The 19,004-nt window shown below is 46.1% G+C and overlaps 1 protein-coding gene across 1 annotated transcript in view; it reads right to left on the bottom strand.

Annotated features, from left to right (window-relative positions):
• The window catches only part of LOC143961207 (uncharacterized), a 47,709-nt gene extending 36,085 nt beyond the window's left edge, over nt 1-11,624 (bottom strand). The window contains exons 1-2 of the mRNA XM_077470433.1: nt 11,173-11,624; nt 8,857-9,017 (exon numbers count right to left, since the gene is read on the bottom strand). Of these exons, the coding sequence (XP_077326559.1) occupies nt 8,857-9,009 (153 nt within the window). The 5' untranslated portion in view covers nt 9,010-9,017; nt 11,173-11,624. The remainder of the gene's footprint in view (nt 1-8,856; nt 9,018-11,172) is intronic.
• Nucleotides 11,625-19,004: the final 7,380 nt, after the last annotated feature.

Raw genomic sequence — 19,004 nt, 5'->3', positions numbered from 1 at the left:
ATAAGCCTTAGGGAGGCCTCTGAGATAGGCTCAAAGGGTGACCCCAAGAAAGCTTTTAGTACAACTGCTAAATCCCAGGATGGGACTTTGGTGATTCTGACTGGCTTACGTCTAGCGACTGCCTTACAGAATCTAGCGACAAAAGGATTTTCCTGTAAGCGTTCATCTAGGTACACACTTAAGGCAACTATCTGTACCTTAATAGTACTTAGGGTTAAACCCTTGTTTACACCTTCCTGTAAAAACTGTAGAATATTAGCCGTATTTATGTCACGGCTATTCAGCCAGCTATTACATTTTTTCCAGACTTTTTTGTAAATAGCCCTCGTGACTGGTTTGCGACTCTGTAGTAAGGTCGCAATTACCTCATCTGACAGGCCCTTACTCCTTAAGATTTCCTCTTCAGTAACCACGCTGAAAGCTTCAGTGTGGCGACCTGCGGATGGTAAAGAGGTCCCTGCGACAGGAGGTCCTGTCTGTAGGGAAGTCTTAGAGGCGGACAATCTGTCAATTGTAGCAACGTTGTGAACCACGGTCTCCTGGGCCAAAAAGGTGCTACTAGAATCAAACAGGTTTTCTCCTTGAGGAATCTTGCTAGAACCCTCGGAATGAGATGGAGGGGGGAAATGCATACGCCAGACTGAAAGTCCATGGAGTTTGCAAGGCATCTACCGCCAGGGGCTGATCTCCTGGGTTTAGCGAGAAAAAATTTGGAACCTTTGCATTCTTTTTGCTCGCAAAAAGGTCTACCTCTGGTTCTCCCCAGTGAGTTATGAGATTGAATGCCTCTGGGTGTAAGGACCATTCTTGGTTCGAAATCTTTTGTCGACTCAAGAAGTCCGCCTTGTTGTTCAGCTCCCCTTTCAGGTGAACTGCAGAAATGGATTCCAGATTGGCTTCTGCCCACTGGAGAATGCGTCTGGCTACCAACATCAAACGAGGACTTCTGGTACCTCCTTGTTTGTTTATGTATGCTACAGCCGTCGTATTGTCTGAGCGGACTTGTAGATGGTTACCCTGTATTGTGGGGTGAAAAGCTAGAACAGCTCTCAGGATTGCTGTTAGCTCTTTCCAATTGGAAGAAAAACATTTCTCCTCCGGGGTCCACTTGTCCTGGACCCAGCTTGAGCCGAGGTGGGCTCCCCAGCCCCAACTGCTCGCATCCGTTGTTAGTGTTGAAGTGATAGGAAGGACCCAATGAACCCCTTTGTTTAGGTTCTCCCTGTCCTTCCACCACCAGAGGGAGCGTTTTATCTTTGAGGGGATCGATACCTCCTCCTCCAGATCTCTGCCTTTTAATTGTTCTAACAGAAAACCCTGAAGGTCTCTTTGGTGGAACCTGGCCCATTGTACGGCTGGAATGGCTGCAGTCATAAGACCTAAGACCGACATTACTTCCCTCACCGTACATTTGGGGCTGCATTGAAGAAAAGATATTCTCTGCCACAGATTCAAAATCTTTTCTTCCGGCAGTATAATTTTCTGATCTACAGACTTGATCCAGTAACCCAGATACAGGATCTCCTGTGTTGGAGTTGTCTTGGATTTCTCCTGACTGACAATCCACCCTAATCGACTCAGGCTGAGTTGAGTCAATTCCAGATCCTGAGAAAGACGACTCTGAGTGTGCTGTTAGGAGCAGATCGTCTAGATAGGGGATAATTGAGACTGATTGAAGCCTCAGTGGAACTAAAGCCTCTCCGAGAACCTTGGTAAAGATTCTTGGGGAGGATGATAGACCGAAGGGAAGTGCTCTGCACTGAAAGTGGTAAACCTTTGTGTCTATCTGCACTGCCATCCGAAGGAATTTCTGGCATTCCTCCCTTATTGGAATATGCAGATAAGCGTCCCTTAGATCCAGGGTTGCCATAAATATCTCTTTCTGCAGGAGATTCTTTATGGAATAAATGGACTCCATCCGAAATCTCTTGTAACGGATGGAGCGATTCAGTGGTCGGAGGTTCATAATTAGTCTGAATCTCCCTGACGGTTTTCTTACCACAAAAATGTGCGAGTAAAAACAGTCTCCTTGTTCCTGAATAGGGACTGGTGTCAATACCTCTTGATCCACCATTTCCCCTATCAGTAAAGGTAAGGCCCTGGCCTTTTGAGTGACTTGGAAGCTTTGTCACCAGAAACTTGGAAGGAGGGTTGCTGTGAAATTCCAGCGCATGACCCCTTTTTATTATATTTAAGACAAACTCATTCGAGGTTGTCTTTTCCCATTGTGGAAGAAATTTGCTTAATCTTCCTCCCACAGGAACCCTGACGTCACTGGGGTTTGGGATCCTGATTGGGGCGGCTAAACAGTATGCCCCCTTTTCCTTTCCCTTTATGTCCCGACCAATGTTTTTTGGGGGTTGAACTCTTCTCTGATTTAGAGGGTTCCTTAACCACTTGCCGACCGCCGCACGACGATATACGTCGGCAGAATGGCACGGGCAGGCATATGGGCGTATATATAAGTCATTGCCTGCCCGCGGGTGGGGGGCCCGATCGGGCCCCCCCCCGGTGCCTGCGGCGGTCGGCATTCCTTCGAGAGCGATCCGGGATGAGGGGGCGGCCATTCATTCATGGCCACCCCCTCGCGATCGCTCTCGACGAATGGAAATCCCCCGTGACATCACTTCCTCTCCTGTAATGTAAACACAGGAGAGGAAGTGATGTATTCTCTCCTCCGTGTCGGTATTTTTCGTTCCGACACGGAGGAGAGCGGATCGGTGAGTTGCACCAACACTCTACACACACAGTAGAACATGCCAGGCACACTCACACCCCCCCCTTTACCCCCCGATCACCCCCCCAATTACCCCTGCCCCCCAGTCACAGTGACACCAATGTCATTTTTTTCTTTTTTTTTGCATTGGTGTCATTTGTGACTAATAACTGTTAGGGCAGTTAGTTAGCCCCCTTTAGTTCTAATGTACCCCCCTAACCCCCCCAATAAAGGTTTAACCCCGTGATCACCCCCCGTCGCCAGTGTCACTAAGGCTGGGTTCACATTGCAGCGGTTTATGAGAACGAATGTGATTCGCACCGCACTGCAGTGCAAATCACATCCGATCTCTGTGCGATTCGAGTTCAGCCATTCGCCGCACCCGCCGCAAATTCGCACGGGACCCTTTTTTTGGCCCGCAGCAGAATCGGATCGCATGGGTGTTCACACCATGCGATCCGAGTTTGCAGATCGCACTGCGATATGCGAACTGATCTGGGGGTGTCAGTAACATTTCACTGACACTCCCAGCAGTTCGCATAGGGCAGTGTGAACTGCCGCCGGGAGGCATGCGATGCGGGAACCCGCCGCGCATTCGTGGCGTTCCCACATCGCTCCAGTGTGAACCCAGCCTAATAAGCGATTGTTTTTCTGATCGCTGTATTAGTGTCACAGGTGACGCTAGTTAGGCAGGTAGGTATTTAGGTTTGCCGCAGCTTTTTATAGCGCCAGGGACCCCCATATACTACCGCATAAAGCCCCCTGATTGCCCCCTAGTTAACCCTTTCACCAGTGATCACCATATAACTGTTACAGGTGACGCTGGTTGGTTAGTTATTTTTTTATAGTTTCAGGGCACCCGCCATTTATTACCTAGTCTCACTAGTGTACCCCTAAATTTAGGGGTGTCTACTTTCCAAAATGGGGTCATTTGGGGGGGGGGTTTGTGCCATCTTGGCATTTTATGGCCTTCAAAACTGTAACGCCCTTAGAAAGCCTGAAGGCGGTGCTTGGTTTTCGGGGCCCCGTACGCGGCTAGGCTCCCAAAAAGTCCCACATATGTGGTATCCCCGTACTCAGGAGAAGCAGCAGAATTTATTTTGGGGTGTCATTTCACATACGCCCATAGCATGTGTGAGCAATATATCATTTAGTGACAACTTTGTGTAAAAAAAAAATATATATTTTTTTTTTTGTCATTATTCAATCGCTTGAGGCAAAAAAATAAAATATTCAATGGGCTCAACATGCCTCTTATCAATTTCCTTAGGGGGTCTACTTTCCAAAATGGGGTCATTTGGGGGGGTTTTGTACTGCCCTGCCATTTTAGCACCTCAAGAAATTAGATAGGCAGTCGTAAACTAAAAGCTGCGTAAATTCCAGAAAACGTACCTTAGTTTGTAGATGTGACAACTTTTGCGCAAACCAATAAATATACAATTATTGACTTTTTTTTTACCAAAGACATGTGGCTGAATACATTTTGGCCTAAATGTATGACTAAAATTGAGTTTATTGGATTTTTCTAATAACAAAAAGTAGAAAATATCATTTTTTTTCAAAATTTGCGGTCTTTTTACGTTTATATCGCAAAAAATAAAAATCGCAGAGGCAATCAAATACCATCAAAAGAAAGCTCTATTTGTGGGAAGAAAAGGACGCAAATTTTGTTTGGGTACAACATTGCATGACCGCGCAATTACCAGTTAAAGCAGCGCAGTGCCAAAGTGTAAAAAGACCTCTGGTCATTTACCAGCAAAATGGTCCGGTCTGAAAGTGGTTAAAGGGACGAAAAATTTTTCTTTGAAAATTTTTTTTTGCGGGAAAGGTTTTCTTTTTATCCGCTGTCCTTTCTAAGGCGGAGTCTAATTCAGGCCCGAAGACTAAGTCTCCTGTAAAAGGGACGCTGCACAGGCGGGTTTTAGACGCCGTGTCTCCCCCCCAGGTTTTCATCCATACTGACCTCCTTGCTGCCACTGAAAGTGCTGCAGACTTAGCCGTAAATTTTACGGAGTCCGTGGAGGCGTCAGAGATGAAACTGGTGGCCTTAAAAAGCCTAGGGAAGGATTTCAGAAGCTCCCCCCTAGGAGTGCCTGCCTTTAAATGTTCTTGTAGTTGCGATAACCAGAACTCCAGGTTTCTAGCTACACAAGAAGTGGCTAGAGCTGGTTTTAAGCCTGCCATAGAGGCATCCCAGGCCCTCTTTAAGACAATGTCTGTTCTCCTGTCCATGGGATCTTTCAGGTGGCCCATATCCTCAAAGGCCAGATCAGCCTGCTTTGAGATTTTGGACAGAGGGGCGTCTAGTTTAGGATTTTTATTCCAGACCGCCTCTGGGCTCTCATCAAAAGGGAACCTTCTCTTAAGGGATTTAGGAAAGAAAACCTTTTTATCTGGTTCAGACCACTCCTTAAGGACAAGGTCAGAAAGCACCTTATGTATAGGAAAAATCCTTGCTTTCTTTTTCCCCAGAGCCTCATACATTTGATCATGTCTGGATAACTGAGTTTCTTCCTCCTCAATTTCCAGCGTATCATAGATAGCCCCCATTAGCTCATCTACTTCCTCGAGAGATAATCTATATTTTGAGGCTTTAGATGTTGCTTGATCCTCTTCCTGACCCAAGTCAGTGTCAGAGGATTCGGGGCTAATCAACGTGGGGCTAGGCTCCCTGACCATACGGGGCTCCCCTGAGCTGGGTGTTGTAAGGCATGGTGAGGAGGAGATTATAGTCGTTTTACTCGTGGAGGCAGCTGCAGCTGATCCCACGTCAGTGATTAACTCCCGGAGGGACTTAAAGGTCGACGCTATTTCCTCTTTAAAGGAGCCCAAAAATTTTGCTAAAGGGGAATCTGCCTCAGATTTAAGCAAGCTTGCAATGCATTGCTTGCATAGGGCTTTGTTAGAGCCAGAGGACAACCTATTCCCACAATTAGGGCACTTTTTGCGGCCTGTCTTGTCTTCCCTTGGTATCTCCTTAGCCTGAAAATAAGAAGACAAAGGATTTCTTAGCGTCAGCACCATGTCCCTCTTAGAATCACCACTAACAAACAATCTCACTGTGAGTAAACCGCCACCGTGGGGCACTACAGGGCCCAGCCTACAAACACCACCGCTCCAGAGTAATAGCATGCCCAGCAGCCTACCTGGGATTGGCTGGTGCCTGTCTCCGCCGGAGTATCCTGGGGAATAGCCTCCATGGTCCCCCTCTGACGCTCCGGATCCCGCCGCTAATCCGGTATAGCTGGACGCTGGTCGGGCTTCACAGGCACAGCGCTGGCTCTCCCTCTCCTCCTTGTACCCTTAGAGACCCGGAACCGGAAGTCTCGGCACGCAGTGATGACGCGGTTCCGCCGGAAGCGACGCTCGGCGTCTCCGACCCCACCGCAACAAGGAGCAGAGATGGAAGGTTCCACTCACCGCTCCTGGGGGAAACCGGCGCCATTCTGCCCCTGGCCACCTCGGCACTGGAAGGAGGAGGGTAACGGGTCTGCTCCGAATCAGCTGGACGGTACCCGAGCCACAAAAAAAAAAAATAAATAAATAAATAAAAAAAAAAAAAAAAAAAAAAAAAAAGGTATGGACCCAATACTGCAGCCAAAAAACAGGACCCGGTCCCTTATGGCTAACTGGTTCTCAGGCAGCCCCTGAGAGGGGCCTCCAGGTTCCTGGCAACATGTTCCTCCGACGGAGGAAACACAAATGACTGACCAGGGACCTGAGGGACCGCCTTTTGAACTGTGGCAATGTGTTTCCTGTGTCGATGGGAGGAGCTCCATCTCTCAAGGGCTGTCCTGGAAGAACACTTGGGAAAGAAAGGTTTTCTTTCGGGATCCTGCCATCCCTGATGGCATTGATCAAGACGTCATGACCCGGGAACACCCGCTTCCCCTAGGCCCTAGTACATCTGATCGTGGGGTGACAGTGCCTCCTAAGTGATTGAACAGCTCTCAAGAGCCTATCCACCTCATCCAGGGGAAGTTTATACCGTGAGGTTCTTTTGGGTTCCCCATCCAAGTCCTCACCTCAGTTTCCCCTTGGGAGTCTGAGACGGCTCTGTCAACTTCTTCCTCAACTTCCCTCTGGAACCCTCTGGATTCTCCCTAAACTGTGGGAGGAACAACCATTGGGTTAGGTGGAACACTCTGCTGTGCTGGTGAAAAGAGCGCTCTGGAGCTGAGGCCATTGGAACCTTCACAGAAGCCGCCAGATCTGCACCCTGTTCTGCTGCCTGCTCTCTAATGGCACCCAAACAGAGCTACGGACTGAGCTATCCAGGCCTTTAATACACTCCTTACAAAGTGCCTTGAACCAGGAATTCCCCAAAGAGGCTCTACATGAAGGACACTTCCTCCAAGAACCAAGGGGGACCTGCTTAAGTTTTTCTGAGATACCGAAGTAAAAGAGAGAGCAGCATAAACTTTAAAAGAAAAAGAAAAGAAACACCAGCACTACTTAAGAGGACCACCGGGAGTGCCCCCTCCTAGGATCAATCTCCACCTGGATCCCAGACGCACTGCCCTTCCCCCCCAACCACCTAGGGGGAAAACACACCAGTGGAGCTACTGGTTATAAGGTAAGGGAACCCCTCTCCAGGGCTATTACCTTTGGGTGGCTGGTGCCGTTAATTCCAGGAGCACTTGAAGCCACTGCTTCAGACATTCTCCTGTTGAGGAAGAGTGGTACGAACGTGCCTCCGACAGCTACCTGTGCAACTGTAGAAAGAGGCCGCACCAGCCGAACGCTAGGTTCCCCTCCACGTGCCGCGTCCGGAACCGGAAGACGCGGATCCAACGAAGAGGTCCGCCCCCACCGGAATTGACGTCGCCCGCCCACCGGTCCGGCCTCTAACTCCCAGCCGACTGAATACACAGGGGGACCTTGGACGTCCTCGTTGCAGCGCCCCACTGGGCGAAACGAAGGGATGAACCTCCCCAAAAACTTCCTGCTTTCCCCAAGCGAAGATTGGAGTGCGTATAGAGAAAAAGGTCAGTCAAAAGTTCAGCTTCCCCAGCCGACCGGACTGCCTGTTCCGTTAAAACACCCGCGGGTGAACGAACGGACGACCCTGTAAAACTTCCTGCTTTCCCCAAGCGAAGTTTAGGGTGTATAGACAGTACGAACACTTCAGCTCCCCGCTGATCCGACTGTCAAAGGGCGACCGATAGACGGTCGGATAGCCGAGTGGGGCCGGAGCTCCGCTCGGATAGCTTCAGTCTCACCAACCGAATTCAGCTAAGGTTCCTTAGCGGTGTCTCCCCACCGGAGGAAACACCATAACTGAGGAATGAAGGGAGGAGGAGGCTTAAATCTTGAAAATGAAGGCGGTGTTTCCTAAGAGGGGAGGAGCCAGTGTCTCTCTAAGGTGGCTGTCCTGAAAGACGATTGGGGAAAAAAAAGTTTTGGCAGGATTCTGTAAGGGATAATTTTCTTATGCCACATAAAACAAACACACTGCAGTTCACTTCCTGGGTTACAGTAACATGCAGTAAAAATGTGTTGTGCAGTAAATGTGACCAGTCTGTAAATAAAACACTTTTAGTGAAAATAAAAAAAGATAAAAAAACAGTCCAATAAAGATTTAATATGGCAGCACTATCAACCCAAGATTTATAAAAAATAAAATTTGCAAAGCAGCCTGTAAATGTATTCTGTGCAAATGGGGCAAAATCCATTGTCTTCAGGCTATAGTCTACAGATCGGGAATGTGGAAAGGGGAAAATTCTGCATTATGACCACTAGATGGCACTAAATACCATAAGAAAAGTGTATACCTCTCTGCTCCATCTAGTGGCCATATAGCATTTTCCTCATTCACGCATAACCTACAGAGAAGGTTTGATTTTGCCCCATTTGCACTGAATTTATGCACGGTTTCGTTGGACAGGTTTTTTTTTTCCCCCACATAGTAGCACAGGATACTACAGTGTTGCCATAGTGCAATGCATCTCAGATGATCCAGATACTGAACAATGCAGGCTACATGTACCAGTGCCTGAGGCTGGGGAAGGTTATACTGTGACTCAAATCTAGAATGTGTTTGAGATGCGCACATGTCCCTCCCAAACAGATGGAGGCGTTTATAGCAGCAGATTTATAGAGGCATGGTAAGTAGGTAGGAAAGAAGTGTGAAATATTACCTCCAGGACCCCTCTGCCCAGGGTCCCCTCATGTCTGCTGAGAATGCTCCGTACTTCCTTCTTCATCTGTTCGTGGAATTTCTTCAATTCCGTATTCTCAGACACAACAACATCACGTATATTTCTGTCCAATGTCCCTGATGAGCGAAACATATCGACCCCTAAGGGTAAGAAAAAACACGACATCACAGTGCATGTCTATTTCATCTCAGGACAGGAGCACACATCACAAAACATCCACACCATCTTATTACAGTCACCCGACTTCCGAGTGTTTTATTATCCCTGTAATATCTTATTACAGTCACCCGACTTCCGAGTGTTTTATTATCCCTGTAATATCTTATTACAGTAACCCAGCTCCCGAGTGTCTTATTACTACCCCTGTAATATCTTATTACAGTCATCCAGCTCCCGAGTGTCTTATTACCCCTGTAATCTCTTATTACAGTAACCCGGCTCCCGAGTGTCTTATTACCCCTTTAATATCTTATTACAGTCACCCGACTCCCGAGTGTCTTACTACCCCTGTAATATCTTATTACAGTCACCCGACTTCCGAGTGTCTTATTACTACCCCTGTAATATCTTATTACAGTAACCCAACTCCCGAGTGTCTTATTACCCCTGTAATATCTTATTACAGTAACCCGGCTCCCGAGTGTCTTATTACCCCTTTAATATCTTATTACAGTAACCCGGCTTCCGAGTGTCTTATTACCCCTGTAATATATTACAGTAACCCAGCTCCTGAGTGCCTCATTACCCCTTTAATATCTTATTACAGTCACCCAACTCCTGAGTGTCTTATTACTCCTGTAATATCCTATTACAGTAACCCGGCTCCTTAGTGTCTTATTACCCCTGTAATATATTACAGTAACCCAGCTCCTGAGTGCCTTATTACCCCTGTAATATCTTACTACAGTAAACCAGCTCCTGAGAGTCTTATTACCCCTGTAATATCTTATTACAGTAAACCAGCTCCTAGGCATCCTAGCATACTTGTAAGTGCTACAGTTCTGCGTTCTAATGCAGAAGACTATATAAATTACAGAGTACAATAAAGTATTCAAATAGATTGAGTATATAAGTAATATATAAACAAATAAGTGATCACCACAAGTGTACTTGTAATATAGTAAACACAGACAACGCTTATATTTCCATATGCACACAATTCATACATCCAAACACCAGCAAGGACTCTATCACCACCTAGTGGTCAGTTGGAGTATGTGGCATATACTATTGCATGGTGGATTGAAGGTGTGTTGCATTAGGGGGTATAACAGTGCTCCAGAAGCAAGGTTAGAGCTACATGGGTGATGTATAGTAGATCAACCAGGATACTTAAATCGTGGGAGACCAATCTGTTTGTATCACCTTACTTTGAATGTAAGCTAATACAAAAGACATTTGCAGGCCTGCAATTTTGATCGCCCTCCAAGCCACTATTTAATTGTGTAGCACAGTGGATGATCATCTCTTTATACCAGGGCCACACCTAAGGTCCCCCTGGCATAACCAAAGGGTTATTCAACATGATATTCAACGAGAAACAAAAAAAATAAAAAAATAAAAATAAAGTCACGGGGAGGAAGAAGGAACCTAAACACCATTTTTGCTTGCACGTGATTGGACGATGGAAGCTAGCAAAGCTTCATCCCATTCACTAAACTAAGGAAAATTCCCTTGTAAAGTGTGCACTCGATTTGCCTTTAAGAAATCAACCCCTGGGTTTCAAAAACTCCAGGTAAGCCACATTCCTTTCCATTTATTTACCACAAATATACTTTGCAGGGGTTTCCTGAGACATTAAACCTATTTCAAAGGGTTCCTTGAGGCTAGAAAGGCTGCAACCACCCATCACAGAGAAACTTTTTTTTTTTTTTTTGCCATCCACATCCCTTTGGGGAGATTTCCCTTCTCTTCCTGCCCATAGCCAAAAAAGGAAGCGAGGGGGGGGGGGGGGGGATTACCTCCAGTGGAAAGCCCTAGTTGTCACTGGAGCTAGTGTCCCCACTGGAAGATTTCCCCTCTATTCCTGTTCTGGTGACCCCCCCCACTTTCAACAGTGATGGTAAACAGGACAAGAAAGGAAGGTGAATCTCCTGAACGGGGGCACAGACAGCAATAAAAACCCAACAGCTTTGCTAATCCCTCTCCACTTCATCCAAAATAAAAAAAAGTTTTGCCTTTAGTTATACTTTATTGAGTAACTTTATATTAAAAATGACTTCAGGTTTACTTTAAACATCTCCAATACACATATACTTGCATACTATATAAAGATCATTCTGGGTTGGGCCTTACCGCTTTTGTTGATTGTAAGCTCTTGAGATCACAGTTCTACTGATCACTAGGCACCACTTTGGTGTACCACACATGTGCTATGCCAGCATTAAAACACAACAGACTGACTTGTCTGAAACCACACCCTCTGCAGGTCAGGTGGTATATAACATACACACCTGATTGTCTTGATAGGTCAGGTGATCCTTGTTAATCGATGACATTTCTCATTGGGTAGCCTTTGTAAGGCTGGATTCACACCTATACAGTTTTAGTGCTTTTTGCATTTTGCAGATTTGCACTGCGGTCCATTTAACATGGTTTCCTATGGAACACGTTCTGTAGTACAAATCTGCAAAATGCAAAAAAAGAACTAAAAATGCATAGGTGTGAATCCAGCCTAAGGGAATCCTTGCCATATTCACTAAGTGCAGGGGCAACTTTTCTTGCAAAGTGAACAGCCTATTTGCCTTTAGGCCTGGTTCACACTTTCGTAGGTTGCAGTTTGCATATTCCTGGTGCATTTTGCGTTTTTTAATACATGTTTTTGATCCATTGAAGTCTATGGAACCAAAAACCAGAAAAAAGTCCCTGTCCCTTTCTATAAAATACACAGATGTGAACGTGACTCCAGTGGCTGCTGGTTGTAATTTTTTTGGGGGGAGCAGCAAACAGTTACACCAGCCACCCCCCCCCCCCCACCCCGTCGGGCAGCTCTTCTCCAGACGGCTTCCCCTGCTTTCAGCGATCATCACGGTGGCTTCTTCTTCCCCTGCTCTCCGCAGGCATCATGGCGGCGTCAGCTTCCCCTCCTCTCGGCAGTCATCACAGTGGCTTCCTCTTCCCCTGTTCTCCGCGGTCATCACGGCTGTGGCTTCTTCTTCCCCTGCTCTCCGTGGGCATAATGGTGGCCTCCCCAGCTCTCCATGGTCATTACGGCAGCGGCTTCCCCTGCTCTCCACAGGCATGGCGGCGGCAGCAGCTTCCGCTTCCTCTCTCCTCCTCGGCAGCCAACCGGGACACTTCTCCATTCGACCAATCGGGAAATGGGTCTAAGACGCTTCCTGATTGGACGTGAGGAGGATAACTATTTCAATAATGAATTTTCATTCGCTACTGCAACACACCTGGGTGGGCTTGTAGTGCAAAGCTCTGCACCCCAAGCCCACCCTATTTTAAAGCCTCTGGCTCTAATCAGGTGCTTCAAAAAAACAAAACATGTGTGACCCATAGGAAACCATGTTAAATGGACTGTAGTGTGTTTCTACAAAACTGAACCCACACTAAAAAATTCATTCAGTATCTCACAAAAGTATGTACACCCCTCACATTTTTGTAAATATTTTATTGTTTCTTTTTATGTGACAACACTGAAGAAATTACACTTTGCTACAATGCAAAGTAGTGAGTGTACAGCTTGTATAAAGCCCCATACACACTATCAAATTATCTGCTGAGTTTTTCCTTCAGATTTACCAAAACAATGTAGTAGAAGGGCCTGCCTGATTGCATACACATTGAAACTCCTAAGGTTTGACCTCATATTATATGGTTTTGGTAAATCTGAAGGAAAAAGTCAGCAGATAATCTGATAGTGTGTATGGGGCTTAACAGTGTAAATTTGTTGTCCCCTCAAAATAACTCAACACACAGCCATTAATGTCTAAACCACTGGCAACAAAAGTGAGTACACCCCTAAGTGAAAATGTCCAAAGTATCAATATTTTGTGTGGGCACCATTATTTTCCAGCATGGCCTTAACCCCCTTGGGCATGGAGTTCACCAGAGCTTCACAGGTTGCCACTGGAGTCCTCTTCCACTCCTCCATGACGACATCACGGAGCTGGTGGATGTTAGAGATCTTGCGCTCCTCCACCTTCTGTTTGAGGATGTCCCACAGATGCTCAATAGGGTTTATGTCTAGAGACATGCTTGGCCAGTCCATCACCTATACACTTGGCTTCTTTAGCAAGGCAGTGGTCATCTTGGAGGTGTGTTTGGGGTTGTTATCATGTTGGAATACTGCCCTGTGGCCCGGTCTCCGAAGGGAGGGGATCATGCTCTGCTTCAGTATGTCACAGTACATGTTGGCATTCATGGTTCCCTCAATGAATTGTAGCTCCCCAGTGTCGGCAGCACTCATGCAGCCCCAGACCATGACACTCCACCACCATGCTTGACTGTAGGCAAGACACACTTGTCTTTGTACTCCTCCCCTGGTTACCGATGTTTCGTCACATATGGCGACCCATCACATTTGGCTACCTGCCGGATTGTGCATGCGTAACGCCGCCATATGCGTTCCAACAGAATTTTGTGGCCACACCCCTGGTCCAGGTTCAAGCCCCACCATCCTAAGTGGACATAGAGTTAGATTATAATTATGCAGAGCGATGCGAGGCCGTGCCCGAATGGCAGTGAGGGGCCCTGTGGCAAAGTGGTCTTACAACAGTGTTGTAACGTGTATGGCGGCATTGCGCATGTGCACTCCAGCGGGTAGCAAAATGTGACGGGTCGCCGAAAATGATGAAACACCGCCACACACTCTTTAACACCATCTGAACCAAATAAGTTTATCTTGGTCTCATCAGACCACAGGACATGGTTCCAGTAATCCATGTCCTTAGTCTGCTTGTCTTTAGCAAGGCTTTCTTGTGCATCATCTTTAGAAGAGGCTTCCTTGTGGGGCAACAGCCATTGCAGACCAAATTGATGCAGTGTGTGGCGTATGGTCTGAGCACTGGCAGGCTGACCACCCCCCCCTTCAACCTCTGCAGCAGTGCTGGCACCTCTTATATGTCTATTTTTCAAACACAACCTATGAGTATGACGCTGAGAACGTGCACTCAACTTCTTTAGTCAACCATGGTGAGGCCTGTTCAAAGTGGAACCTGTTCTCTATGGTCTTGGCCACTGTGCTGCAGCTCAGTTTCAGGGTCTTGGCCTAGGCCAGGTTCTTATAGCCTAGGCCATCTTTATGTAGAGCAACAATTCTTTTTTTAGATCCTCAGAGAGTTCTTTGCCATGAGGTGCCATGTTGAACTTCCAGTGACCAGTATGAGAGAGTGAGAGCGATAACACCAAATTTAACACACCTGCTCCCCATTCACACCTGAGACTTTGTAACACTAATGAGTCACATGACATCGGGTAGGGAAAATGGCTAATTGGGCCCAATTTGGACATTTTCACTTAGGGGTGTACTCAGTTTTGTTGCCAGCGGTTTAGACGTTAATAGCTGTGTGTTGTGTTATTTAGAGGGGACGGCAAATTTACACTGTTATACAAGCTGTACACTAACTACTTTACATTGTAGCAAAGCGTCATTCCTTCAGTGTTGTCACATAAAAAGATATAATAAAATATTTACAAAAATGTGAGGGGTGTACTCACTTTTGTGAGAAACTGTAGGTATGAACAAGGCCTTAGTAAATGAACCCCATTGTATCCAGCCTCACTCAGATGAGCGCTGGCACCTGTACTGTGTGCATAAGGTGTTTGACAGGTGTGCAAGAGTGTGTGCGCCCGCTTCCTTCACACCTAATTTTAACATGTGTCCGTGCAGCCCTCTGCGTCTGCATCCACATCTATTGGCTAGCTACATGTGGCTTGGGGCACACCTGTCTGAATGAGGCCTTAGCCGCTGCTGCCTTATGGGTCCTGTGCTGAGCCTTGTAACGACATATTTGACGACCCATCGCAGTTTGCTACGGAAGTGACGTTCTGTCGTCGCCATCTTGCTACACCCCACACTGGTCCACAGTAAGGATACACTAAGAAGGGGGAAAGCGGACATGTTGTTACACCCACCGGAGTTTTGCATTTTACATGTATTTATAACAGTAAAGTCAGTTTATATAGTGAAATACAGGACTTACAACTCCGTCTGACTACTTAGATCTTGAATTTTAAAATTCAAGATCTAAATAGTCAGACGGAGTTGTAAGTCCTGTATTTCACTATATAAACTGACTACTGTTATAAATACGTGTAAAATGCAAAACCTCCGGTGGGTGTAACAACATGTCCGCTTTCCCCCCTTCTTAGTGTATCCTTACTGTGGACCAATGTGGGGTGTAGCAAAATGAAAGCGACGGAACGTCACTTCCGTAGCAAATTTAGATTGGTCGCCGAATATGTTCGGCACTGCGCTACTTTAACTGGCAATCGGGCAGTCATGCAACATTATACACAAATACATTTATATTATTTTTTTATTTTCACACAACTAGAGCTTTATTTTGGTGGTATTTGATTATATTTTTATTTTATTTTTTATTATTATATAAATGAAAAAAAAAATTGTGAAATAAAAAAACAATATTTTCTACTTTCTGTTATAAAACATATTCAATAAAAATCTAATTTCTTTAGAAAATTAGACCAAAATGTTTTCTGCTACATGTAAAAAAAATCCCAATGAGTGTATATTAGTTGGTTTGTGCAAAAGTTATACAAACTATGGGATATATACTGGAATTTTTACGCAGCTATGACGCTATACTGGTAATCAGAAATTTAAAGTGGGACTATGATAGGGTGGTGGGCAATCTGGCACTAACAGATGTTATCTGGGAGGGTCACTGACATTACCAATGACACTGATACAGTAATCAGTGATAATACTATAAACTGTCACTTAGTGCAATTTACTTATTTATCACAGGTGCAGATACAGTAGCACCGACAATTTACACAGCGCTTTACATATATTGCACATTCAAATCAGTTCCTGCCCCCCCAGGAGCTAAAAATTGAAGGTCCCTAGCTCACATTCATACATACACATACAGTGCCTTGAAAAAGTATTCATACCCCTTGACATTTTCCATATTTTGTCATGTTACAACAAAAAACATAAATGTATTTTATTGGGATTTTATGTGATAGACCAACACAAAGTGGCACATAATTGTAAAGTAGAATGAAAATAAATAAATAGAATGAAAATAATAAATGGTTTTCATTTTTTATTTTACAAATAAATATGTAAAAAGTGTGAGAACATTTGTATTCAGCCCCCCTGAGTCAATACTTTGTAGAACCGCCTTTCACTGCAATTACAGCAATTAATCTGGCCCTAGTCCTTTAGTGCACGGTGTTCAGACGCCGGACACAGTCTGACGCCGGACACATTGCACCTATGGGAAGCGTCTATGCAATCACGAGATTGCAGACGTGGCTCTTCATTTGCGAGCGTTTAGCCTGCCTTGCGGCGCTTTGTGAAGCGCCGAGTAGCTTCTGCCCATTCGTAGTATATATTACTACGGCCGGGCGGTTTGAATGACATCTGTGATGATGTCACTTCCAGTTTTCTCTCTCCAATTGCACCCAGGAGAGAGGAACCAGGAAGTATGAGGAGAGACATCGCTGGAGAGGACAACACACTGCAAGGTAAGTAAGGGGGGGTTTGATGTGAGGCTGCTGCAACTTGGTGGGACACATGCTGCTGCAACTTGGTGACACATTCTGCTCTAACTTGGTGACACATGCTGTTGCAACTTGGTGACACATTCTGCTGCAACTTGGTGACACATTCTGCTGCAACTTGGTGACACATTCTGCTGCAACTTGGTGATAAATGCTGCTGCAACTTGGTGGGACACACGCTGCTGCAACTTGGTGACACATGATGCTGCAACTTGGTGACACATGCTGCTGCAACTTGGTGATACATTCTGCTCTAACTTGGTGACACATGCTGTTGCAACTTGGTGACACATGCTGTTGCAACTTGGTGACACATTCTGCTGCAACTTGGTGACACATTCTGCTGCAACTTGGTGATAAATGCTGCTGCAACTTGGTGGGACACATGCTGCTGCAACTTGGTGACACATGATGCTGCAACTTGGTGACACATGCTGCTGCAACTTGGTGGGACACATGCTGCTGCAACTTGGTGGGACACATGCTGCTGCAACTTGGTGACACATGCTGCTGCAACTTGGTGGGACACATGATGCTGCAACCTGGTGACACATTCTGCTGCAACTTGGTGGGACACATGCTGCTGCAACCTGGTGACACATGCTGCTGCAACTTGGTGGGACACATGATGCTGCAACCTGGTGACACATGCTGCTGCAACTTGGTGGGACACATGCTGCTGCAACCTGGTGACACATGCTGCTGCAACTTGGTGGGACACATGCTGCTGCAACTTGGTGGGACACATGCTGCTGTGACTTGGTGGGACACATGCTGCTGCAACTTGGTGACACATTTGATGGTGACACATGCTGCTGCAATTTGGTGGTGACACATGCTGCTGCAATTGATGGTGACACATGCTGCTGCAATTTGATGGTGACATACACTGCTGCAATTTTGTGGTGACACAAGCTGCTGCAATTTGGTGGTGACACATGCTGCTGCAATTTGGTGATGACACATACTGCTGCATTTGATGGTGACACAGGCTCCATTTGGTGGGACACAGGCTGCATGCAAGGAGGGACTCCACTGGGGACACCTGATGGCAAGCGATGTGGCTACTGACACGCTCAGGGCTCCCACTGATTCTGCATTATGGCGAGTTGAATGATTTCATTTTATATTACAATGTTATAATAGAAATAATGTGCTTCAATCATCCTGACACCACAACAACCATGGTGCCAGGATGATTGAAGAGCTAATACCAGGTATTTGAAATATCTTTATCTGCTGATTGTTAAACTTTCTAGAATACACATATTTCTATTGTTGTGTATGATCTGGGCCTGCTGTCCCTCCATCCCTCGTTCATCTCAGACATTAACCACAGCACCAGAGAGCCACGTCCACTATTCAGCTGAAACCACGCCCATTTTCACCAAGTGGGAGGGGTCAAAAAGGAAGGGCGGGGTCTGGCGCCCCTCCATCCTAAAACTTCACCAGCCGCCACTGATGAATATGCTTTGATCTAAACCATCCCATTGTAGCTCTAGCTGTATGTTTAGGGTCGTTGTCCTGCTGGTAGGTGAACCTTCACCCCAGTCTCAAGTATTTTGCAGAATCTAACAGGTTTTCTTCTAAGATTGTCCTGTATTTGGCTCCATCCATCTTCCCATCAACTCTGACCAGCTTCCCTGTCCCTGCTGAAGAAAAGCACCCGCCACAACATGATCCTGCCACCACCATGTTTCACAGTGTGGATGTTTTCAGAGTGATGTGCAGTTTATATAGGGGGGTTAACGTGCTGCTCTCCGCCTATGTTTGATGTATGGGACACATTTCGTGTTTGGTGGGTTTCTGGGGAGGGGGGGAGGAGGGGAGGGGGAGAGGGGAGGGAGTAATATATGAGAAAATGGGGTGGGATGTTTTTGTATGGGAAGGTCACATTAGAAGGCCCCAGAAGGTGCCCAGGGAGGTAATAGGAGAAGTGTGTGAGGTGGGTGATAGGTGTGATTGGAGAGAGGGGGAGGGAGGGGCTATAAGGAGTGATTGGTATATAGGCTGTAGAAAAAGAGGGGAGAAACACATTCTAAATAGAAGAGCACTGTATAAAAAATATTTTACCACAATGGAACGATGGAACGGCCTGTCAGTTTAGGTGGACGGTCATGTATAGGTAGGTTTGCAGTTGTGCCATACTCTTTCCATTTTTGGATGATGCTTGGGATATTTTTATAACATAGCCCTGCTTTAAACTTCTGCACAACTTTATCCCTGACCTGTCTGGTGTGTTCCTTGGCCTTCGTGATGCTGTTTGTTCACTAAGGTTCTCTAACACACCCCTGAGGGCTTCACAGAACAGCTGTATTTATACTGAGATTCAATTACACACAGGTGGGCTCTATTTACTAATTAGATGACTTCTGAAGGCAATTGCTTCCACTCGATTTTAGTTGGGGGTATCAGAGTAAAGG

The sequence above is a fragment of the Lithobates pipiens genome, unplaced genomic scaffold (assembly GCF_037356315.1).
Source record: "Lithobates pipiens isolate NorthernLeopardFrog02 unplaced genomic scaffold, aLitPip1_a1.2 Scaffold_8, whole genome shotgun sequence".
NCBI classification, from domain to species: domain Eukaryota; kingdom Metazoa; phylum Chordata; class Amphibia; order Anura; family Ranidae; genus Lithobates; species Lithobates pipiens.
This window is presented reverse-complemented; position numbering and strand designations above follow the sequence as displayed.